Raw genomic sequence first — 8,761 nt, 5'->3', positions numbered from 1 at the left:
CCCTCCTCCCTTTGGTTTTCCCTGTCCCGGGGACCCGGGAGGCCTGCACCCACCCCTCTCCCTAGCCAGTGCCTTCTTCCCTGGCCCATGGGGACGCTCATGGCCAAACTGCTCCTGCCCACCCTCAGCAGCCTGGCCTTCCTCCCCACCATCAGCATTGCTGCCAAGAGGCGGTTCCACATGGAGGCCATGGTTTATCTCTTCACCATGTTCTTCGTGGCGGTGAGTCTGGGCTGGGGGAGGACCTGTATGGGGCACTCTCCCACAGGCGGAGGAAAGGGGCTGTCTTCCCGCCACTTTCCTGTATTTCCCGATGAAGAAAGGTGATTTGGAGGTGAAAGAAAAAGCCCAGAGTCCAGGAGGGAGGGTTGGGGGAGACACTCCTTCCCTCTGGACCTCAGTTTCCCCGTTGGTGCCAGAAAATCACTCTGGGATTGGTGTGAGTGAGACCAAGCCCACCGTGGGCCAGGTTCAGTCCACTGAGGACAAGCCCTTTAGGGTGCCCCTTTCCTTGCCGCTGGCCAACTACTCAAGGCCACTGTGGCTCCAGCTTCCTCTCCTCCATCACTGTCCCAGCTATAAGATTAGGGCGGTGGAGCGGGGCGGAAGGAGTGAGCCAGGCCCAGGAGGGGGTTATCGGGCTGTGGGGAATGAGCGGGCCGGGGGAGTCTCGTTCCAGAATTCTGGAGCTGGCCCCAGCTCAGGAGGGCCTTGCTCGAGGGCTGCTCATCTCTCCTTCTTGGGGCTTGCGCGTCCGGATGAGCCTCTTAGCTTTCCCTCTCTCTTTGCCCGCCTCCCCCCGCCCTGTCTCCCTGTGGGTCTCTTACTGGTTTTCCCTGCATCTGATTTTCTCTCTGCATCTAGCTTTTTTCTTTCTTTCTCTTGGTCCGTGTCTGGTTGTCTCTTACTTTCTGGAACTACATCCCCGTAGAATCTGCTCTAAATCTCTGGGTGCCTCCTCTAGCTTTGTTCCTCTGACCCTCCATGTGTCTCTGACTCCACTCATCCCTCTAGCTTCCGTCTGTCTTTCTACTCAAGTAACTATCTATCTGATCAATCATCTATGTAGCTACCAACCTAATCAATCACCCACCTATTCACCTGTCATCTATCTACGTCTTAGTGCCTTCCTGCCTCCCTGTCTCTGCTCCCCTCTGAGTCCTCCCCTCCTCCCCCCGCTGGACTCGAAAAGTGGCTCCCCTCTCTCTTCCTTCGCCATCTTCCACTGGACCCCTCCTTCATTTCAGCCCAACTCCCCCGAGAAGCATGTGCTCCCTGACTCCTTGGCGGGGCACTGCCGGACGTGAGAAAGCACAAGCCTCCCACCCGGGGCCAGCCCCTGGCCCCCTCCCCGCAGCAGCAGGGCCTCTGTGGGCGGGCGTCAGGCCGTGCGGCGCAGCCCTGGGTGGTGAGGCCTGTGAGCACACGTGTGTGCTGGCCGACTTGTGTCCCCGTGTCGCGCCTGCATCCTGGCTGGCCTGCAAGGAGAGAAGCTGGGAGTTCACGCGGCCGGCGCTCCCACAGGCAGCGGTGACCAGGGCAGGCTGGATCCTTTGATGGAATCGGGTTCCCTGCAGCTTGGGTCTCCACCTCTGGGTGAGAGGGACCTTAGCTACAATGGTGCTGACTAGGAGCCAGTGTCCAAGGTGGGGACTTGCTGGGTGCCGTATGCACACTGTCCTATTTGGTCTTCTCAGTGCCCCGTGAGCCTGGGGTTGTGACAGGCTTATTTGACAGATAATGAAACTGAGTCCCAGAGAGGCCAAGTCCCGTGTCCGGTAAGCACCAGATGCTCCTGAGCTGCGGGCTTATTCAAGGCATTTTGCTGATGCCAATCCAGTTGCTCCTCCCGAGGCCCCAGCTTGGGTGAGGGCCAGAAAGTCTATTAGAGGTGAGAAACGGAGGCACAGAGCGGACTCAGGGCTCCTCTGCGGATATGGGGGTCTCAGGGCCAGGGGGCGGAGCCGGGGGTCTCACCGCCCAGGCCCGTGATAGACCAGCCCAGGAAACCACAGGACCGTCAGGCCACCCTCCCTGCCCAGGCTGAGCTGGCCCCACAGCTGCCTCCCCACCACCCTCAGAGGCCCGCCCTGCCCCACCCTGCCCCACCCAGAGTGGCAGGGGCAGCTGCCTTCTGTGACAAATGTCCTCGGGCCTCAAAGCCACACTCTGCCCCTTTCTCTGGGAGCCGCTCGTGGCAGCATCGCAAGGTCTGCCTCCCACATGCCCCACCTGTGTTGACCCTCCCATGACAGTTGACATTTTCATGCTGGACACTGCGCTGTGTGCTCTGTCACACGGAGTCCCCTGGCTCACCCCACACAGCAGGTATTCTTGTCCCCATTTGACAGAAGGGGCCCTGAGCAGTCAGCCACTCGCCTGAGCTCACATGGCAAGGAGCTGTGAGGCTGGCTTGCAAAGGCTGTGTGTGCTCTCTCCCACCATGCCCACCCCTGCCGGTGCCCTCACTGGGCCAGGTCTGCCCGCTGCGCCCAAAGATGGAGGGAGGCCTCACCTGCCCTCCTGTCTGACAGAGAGGAACCAAGCAAGGGCCTGGTGAGGTGGCCCCGCCTGGAACCTGCTCTCTTTCAACTGCTCCAAACCCTGCCTCTCTGACCCTGCCCTCACATGGGAGACACTTGCTGAGCACCAACTGCAGGGAGCTGGGGTCACGGCCAGGATGAGACAGAGATTATTCCTGCTCTTGATGGGGGCAGGGCACAGACACTTCCCAGAATATCACAGTGATTAAGTCTGTTTCATACACTGTGATCGGTGCTACAACGGAGAGGCATGGGGTACAGAGACTGCAGACACGAGGCCAGGGTGAGGCTGAGGCCGATGTAGTTCTAGAAGGAGAAGTGGGGAAGGAGAGCATCCATGTCGCTCATAGGGCCTGGCTCTGCCTACAGAGCCATGGGGAGCAGTGTCCGCCTCCTTCCTCTCTCCCACAGGGCTCTGAGCACCTTGATCAGACCCCACCTGAAGCTGGTCTCCCCAGCTACACAACCATGTCCACTGTTCACTTGCTGTCTTCTAGCCTCTTCTTTGCCAGCATCACTTCAAAGGGTGCAGCATCCAGAGCTCAACACTGAATGGGTCTGACAGGAACAGAGAGGAGCAGAACTGTCTCTCTCCCCCTTGTTCGGGACACCATAACTCTAATAATGCTTCTAGTTGCAATCAGTAAGAGCTCTGGACAGACCCCAGCTTGCTCCACTCACCAGGTGACCCCAGGTTTCCCGCTTGCCCTGGGCCATCCATCCACCTCCAGACAGGCTGCTCTCCTGTCCGCCTCCTCCCTCCTGCCGAGCTGGGCCCATCAAGAGTCCATTGTGCCAGTTCCCAGCTTGTTTATGCCCATGGAACTTGTCAAAATAATTATGTCATGTAATTAAATATGACTTAAAATGATGAAATGTGTACACGAAAGGAGAGTTGTTTTCTGTTAGAAATAAGTTGACGGCTTTGAAAGTACTCCATACAGGAAAAACTGCTGTTAAATTAAATGTTGGGAGACAGATGGGCGACCCAGGATGCTGCGTTCGGCGTGTGCGCGGGGTCTTTGGGCCTTCCCGCACGTTAAAGGAACAGAAGCTGAAAGCTGGAGACCGGTGGTTCTCCCCACTGGCGGCATAAGCACCAGCCCAAAACCCTGCATAAAACACAGATCTCTGACCCAACCCCGGCCTGCTGAGTCAGGCACCCTCAGGGATGCCCAGAAACCTAAGTCTCCACGAGCCCCCGGGCGTTCTCATGCCCACTCAGGTCTGAGAAATTCCACTGTGGGGTAGCCCAGTCATCAGAGGGGTAAATTGTGGGAGGAAAGGCCCCCCCAGGGCCCTGAAGAGCAGACTGGCACCACACATTGACCTCACATCCAAAGGTTAGTGAAAGGGGGCCCAGGGACGGGCTCTCAGCGAGTCTGGTGTGGAGGGGACCTCTGCGGGCTCCATCTGAGTGACACCCAGCCCCTGGCCACAGACCCGCTGAGGGCAGCAGTCAGCAGTGCCCCCGTTTTACAGATGGAGCCATGAAGGGGCTTTGCCCAGGGTCTCACAGCCGGGGAGTGGCCTGGCTGACCGCGGGCACGGCTCCGGGCCGCCCACCGCCCTGACCGCCTGTGCTTCCCCGCAGCTCTTCCACGCCTGCCACGGGCCCGGCCTGTCCGTGCTGTGCTTCGTGCGCCACGACACCCTGGAGTACTTCAGCGTCTACGGCACGGCGCTCAGCATGTGGGTCTCGCTGATGGGTGAGTGGCCCCCTCGCAGCCCAGCCCGCGCCAGGGCCCGTCCCCCGCCACCCGCCTGCCCGCAGACTCTGCTCCCCACCCTCACTCTGAACCCCCCTCTCCTGGGCTTCAGGGCCGACGCCGCTCTCCGACGCACGGGGTCCCATTTCCCACATCCTTTTAAAATGACACACTCGACAAAGGCTGGTTGTGACTTCACCTGGAGGAAGGGGGAGTCAGAGCGCCCCACCTCCAGGTCCTTCTCCTGGAGAACCCCTGTCCCAGCTCAGGCCCTGCCCCGAGACCTGTTCACACACAAACACACACAACTGTCAGCTCAGTTTGGGTGGAAATGGGCTCATTCCGCAGCTCTTTTTCACTTAGGGTTGTCTCATGACAATGTCAGGGCTCAGTCCCCCTTCCACGGGGCTCCCCAGGTCTCTGTGTCTGTGTGCCCTCCCCCTGGTGGTCCCATGGAATGGCGTCACTTGGACCCTGCATGCTGAGCTGTCCATTAAAGCAGCTTCCCACCAGCATAACCCGAGCCACTGTGTCCGGGGGCAAGTGGCAGCTGGAAGTCAGACCTCTGCGTGGCCAGGCTGGGCCCAGGGTCTCGCTGGCTGCGGGGATACCAGCCACACCCGGGCCCCTAAGGGGTGCCTGGGGGTTGGGGAGCAGTGGACCGGAGGAGCGAGGGGGCCACTCAACTCTCCCAATCTCTCTCCCCGGCCCCTCTAGCGCTAGCCGATTTTGACGAACCCAAGAGGTCAACCTTTGTAATGTTTGGCGTCCTGACCATTGCCGTCCGGATCTACCACGACCGCCGGGGCTACGGGGTGTACTCGGGCCCCATCGGCACAGCCGTCCTCATCATCGCGGCCAAGTGGGTGCGTACTGTGTGGCCCTCCACAGACGGGACCCCTCCCTGACTGCCTCCACTTACCTCCCCTCATGGGCAGGCAGACTGGACACAGCTTCGGCTAAAACACATAGAAAATGACCCTCAGGCACCCCAGGCACACAGATCCGGTTTGTATCATGTCTATAACTCACTAACTCTGGAACTAAGCCAGTTACTGACCGTCTCTGCCTCAGTTTCCATATTTGTAAAGTGGGCATTCCAGTAACAGTCCGGTACCCACCTCATAGGGTTGGTTCAAAGATAACACACCTTAAAAATGGGCACAGAACTGGCTCCTAACGTGCTCAACAAGTGGGGGCTACTTATTATTCGTGAAGAGAACGGCTGCTTTGGAGATGCAACATCATTGAGGATGACCTGAGGGCTTCCTGGAGGAGACAGCATTCGGCTTGGCTCTAATGAGAAGGGAGGGTGTAGTGTGAGGCTGACAGGGAGATGGACCTGCTCGTGAGTACTGAGGCGGCCTGAGCAGGAGTGTCCAACACTGATGGTCTTTCACTGGCACCCAGAGGCCTGACACCCACGAGGCCCTTTACACATGGTCCCCAGGCCTCCCTGTACCCTCTGTCATTCCAGGGCCCTCCTGGCTGCAAGGACCAAAACCCACTCAGACCAGCCCAAGCTAAAGAGGGACACTGCTGCGGCAGGATGGGCCCGGGGCCGTTCCTGGGTCCCCAGAGCAGGGAAGGGGCTGAGCCTGGCAGGGAGCAGAACCCAGGCCTGGGATGCAGTAGGGTAGCACTCAGGGAAGAGGCTCGGGCTGGGCAGGTGGTGCAGACCCATTTTACAGACTCAGGAGGGTAAATAAAGTTTTGATGGCGAGCTTTCCAAACATACCTGCTCCTCTGCACCCCCAGGAGTTGAAGCTTTATTTTGGTTCATGAAGAAAGCAAGCACGGGAGGGACCAGCAAGTTAACAAGAAGTCCTGCAGAAGGGCCCAAGGCCAGGCCTTGACTTTTGCAGCAGCAGGAGGGTCTCCCCGCTCCCTCTTGGGGAAGTGCAGCTGGCCCCGGGCTGACCCAGGAGGCCCGCGAAGCGGCTGTGAGTGGAGAGGAAGTGTGCTGGGTCCGACTTGTCTGGACTGAGGAAGGACCGGTTAGGGAACATGCTGGAATGCATAAACAGAGAGCTCTGGGCTCTGACAATGCGCTCACCCCGGCAGGAAGCAGGATAAAGGCTCCTTGTTCTGGCCTGGAGGGCTGCGCCTCCCATAGCTCTTGGCCAGCTCGGAATCTGGGCTGCATGTGAATCAGCCAGAAGAGCAGTCACTTGCTGGTGTCCCCACTAAGCGCCACAGGGACTTCCACGGCCCTCAGGCTGTGGGTCTGGCCACGGGAACTGAGAGGGCTGCCTGGCTCCCTACATCTGGGGCTCAACTTGTGTTTTCTAGGCCATTTAACGTGGAGTTTATTTTGGATTTTCAAGGGCAGTTGTTTCCAGGAAGGAGGGGGCATTCTTCTCTCGGACGCTCATCCCTTCTTGAGCAGAAGTGTGTGACAGGGGCTGCACAGGGTCAGGACAGGGCATGACCTCCGGCAGGTGCAGGACTGGCTGGATGACAGCGGGCACCGCATGCATGTCAGGGTGTCTCCCTGAGCCCCATCTCCTGCCTGAGGATGACGGGGTGTGAGTGCCCAGGGCCAGCTCTCCCTTGGGTTCGGGGCTCCCACTCCTGAACGGACACTGTGACCTAAGAGCTTTCCTGTTGCCACTGTCCCCCAGCTGCAGCAGATGAAGGAGAGGAAGGGCCTGTACCCCGACAAGAGTGTCTACACCCAGCAGATAGGCCCCGGCCTCTGCTTTGGGGCCCTGGCCCTGATGCTGCGCTTCTTCTTTGAGGTACCCTGGTGGAGGGGCAGGGGGTGGGGAGAGTGGTGGGTCCGCAAGAGCCCACCTTACAGGGCCAAACCCTCCCAGGCAGGTGTCGGGCGCCTCCCACATCCCTGGCAGCACCGGCAACGTGCAGAGAACCTGCCTCTGAGATGAGATGCACAGCCCAGAAGGGGCCTGGGGCTGGAGCCCACAGCTGGAGGGAGCGAGGGGTGGGGGAGAGAGAGGAAGGAGGCAGGGGTGGGGGAGAGAGCGGGAGAGAGAAGAGCCTCAGCCTCCTTGTCAAAGGTCCAGCAAATGGCTCGGACCTTCAGGGGAGACCACTTTGGCTGGACAGTGAGGGGAGGCCAGACTCCCAAGGACAAGTGAGGGGTCAGGGAGGAGCCTATGTCAGTGGCAGGTGCCAGGCTCACAGTGGAGGCACCGAGCATGCAGGGAAGGGGGCTTAGAGAGGAGATGAGCTTCGGAGACAGGGCTGAAGCCACAGACTGACACCGCCCTCCCCGCAGGATTGGGATTACACCTATGTCCACAGCTTCTACCACTGCGCCTTGGCCATGTCCTTCATCCTGCTGCTGCCCAAGGTCAACAAGAAGGCGGGAAGCCCTGGACCCCCGGCCAAGCTGGATTGCTCCACCCTGTGCTGTGCCTGTATCTGACTGCACCCCCACCCTGCCTCTAGGTCCCCTCCGGCCCCATCTGGTGCCTGGTGCACTCTCCTGTCCTTCCCCAGCCCCAAGTGTCCAGAAGAAACTCTGTCCTAATTTTCTGAAGGTCCCAGGGACTCAGGAAGCACCTCTTTGCCAAGAGCTTCCTGAAAACCCACTTACTAAGTTTCTATTGGGTGCTAAGCACCATGCTGGGGAAAAAAGAAGTGTCCCCCTGCTCCTAGGCTCGGGCATGGCTGACCGTGTGCGGGAGCCTGGAGCCGCCTGGGCTCTCCACCTCCCATTCCTCTTCCCCCAGGAGGCCCAGCGCCGTCCCAGCCGCAGAGCGGTTCTGCCCATCGCAGGGTCTCGGGTCCTCCCTGCGCCATCTGTTTGCTCCAGGAAACTGGTGTCACCGATTCTGTCCTATGTCCCTGGGTTCTGAGCATGCCCATTTAGGCAGCCGGGGCCAGCTCGGTGATCACCCTGGGCCAGTTCTGTCCTGGCCCCAGCCTGCCTGCCCCATGGCCATCCCTCCAGCTGGGTCCCTAAATCAAGTGTTTTGATGACAATAACCAATAAGAAGCACCTCGATTTATTGGCCTGACTGGGAGCCCCAGCGAGTGCCCATTTCTGTCCTCTGAGCCCTCTGCCCTGCTTCCAGCCCTGCCTGGGCTCCTCAGCGTGGGAAGGCGGGTCTGGGTGCGGGGACCTTGAGCAGAGGCTGGTGGCAGCCCACAGCTGGGCTCGAGGGGAGGTCAGCCTGCTCCGGTCCGGAGCCTGTCTGCACCGGGCCCCGGGGGGTGGCGGGAGCTGGCCTCCCAGACATCACCTCACAAACCTGAGCCTCCCCGTGGTTCAGCCCACCCCGACTTCCCGAATGATCCAGGCACATCTGTCAGGCAGGAAGTTGCCTACACCTGTCTGGGGCCTGTTTGTGTTTCCAGACCGTGCAGTTACCCACATCCATCCCACCGCGGGGGACGGCCCGCTATTTGTCCAAAAGTCACCTCTCTCATGCCTTAGGGGGCCGGGAGAGAGCTGGCTTCAGCACCTGGGCCTGGGGACAGTATGGCCCCTTGGCCAGCCCCCCCCCCACGTCTGTCAGCTCCCTGACCACCCAGAGGTCC

At 60.0% G+C, this 8,761-nt stretch overlaps 1 protein-coding gene across 1 annotated transcript; it reads left to right on the top strand.

Moving 5' to 3' along the window:
• Nucleotides 1-8,222, top strand: MYMK (myomaker, myoblast fusion factor). Its single transcript, XM_081151586.1, has 5 exons — nt 1-222; nt 4,138-4,252; nt 4,970-5,118; nt 6,877-6,993; nt 7,494-8,222. The coding sequence occupies exons 1-5, from the start codon at nt 88-90 to the stop codon at nt 7,641-7,643; spliced, it is 666 nt and encodes a 221-aa protein (XP_081007712.1). The 5' UTR covers nt 1-87; the 3' UTR covers nt 7,644-8,222.
• The last annotated feature ends 539 nt before the right edge of the window (nt 8,223-8,761 follow it).

The sequence above is a fragment of the Miniopterus schreibersii genome (genome assembly GCF_964146895.1).
Source record: "Miniopterus schreibersii genome assembly, chromosome: 11".
In the NCBI taxonomy this organism is placed as follows: domain Eukaryota; kingdom Metazoa; phylum Chordata; class Mammalia; order Chiroptera; family Miniopteridae; genus Miniopterus; species Miniopterus schreibersii.
The sequence above is the reverse complement of the archived record's forward strand: the minus strand, read 5'-3'. Positions and strand labels throughout refer to the sequence as shown.

What these genes read in the sequence shown, in the direction of transcription:
- MYMK (XM_081151586.1), top strand. Translation starts at nt 88, where the DNA reads ATGGGGACGCTCATGGCCAAACTGCTCCTGCCCACCCTCAGCAGCCTG. An exon ending in CATGTGGGTCTCGCTGATGG is followed by an intron (nt 4,253 to 4,969) that starts GTGAGTGGCCCC and finishes CGGCCCCTCTAG; the next exon opens with CGCTAGCCGATTTTGACGAA. An exon ending in TGCTGCGCTTCTTCTTTGAG is followed by an intron (nt 6,994 to 7,493) that starts GTACCCTGGTGG and finishes CCCTCCCCGCAG; the next exon opens with GATTGGGATTACACCTATGT.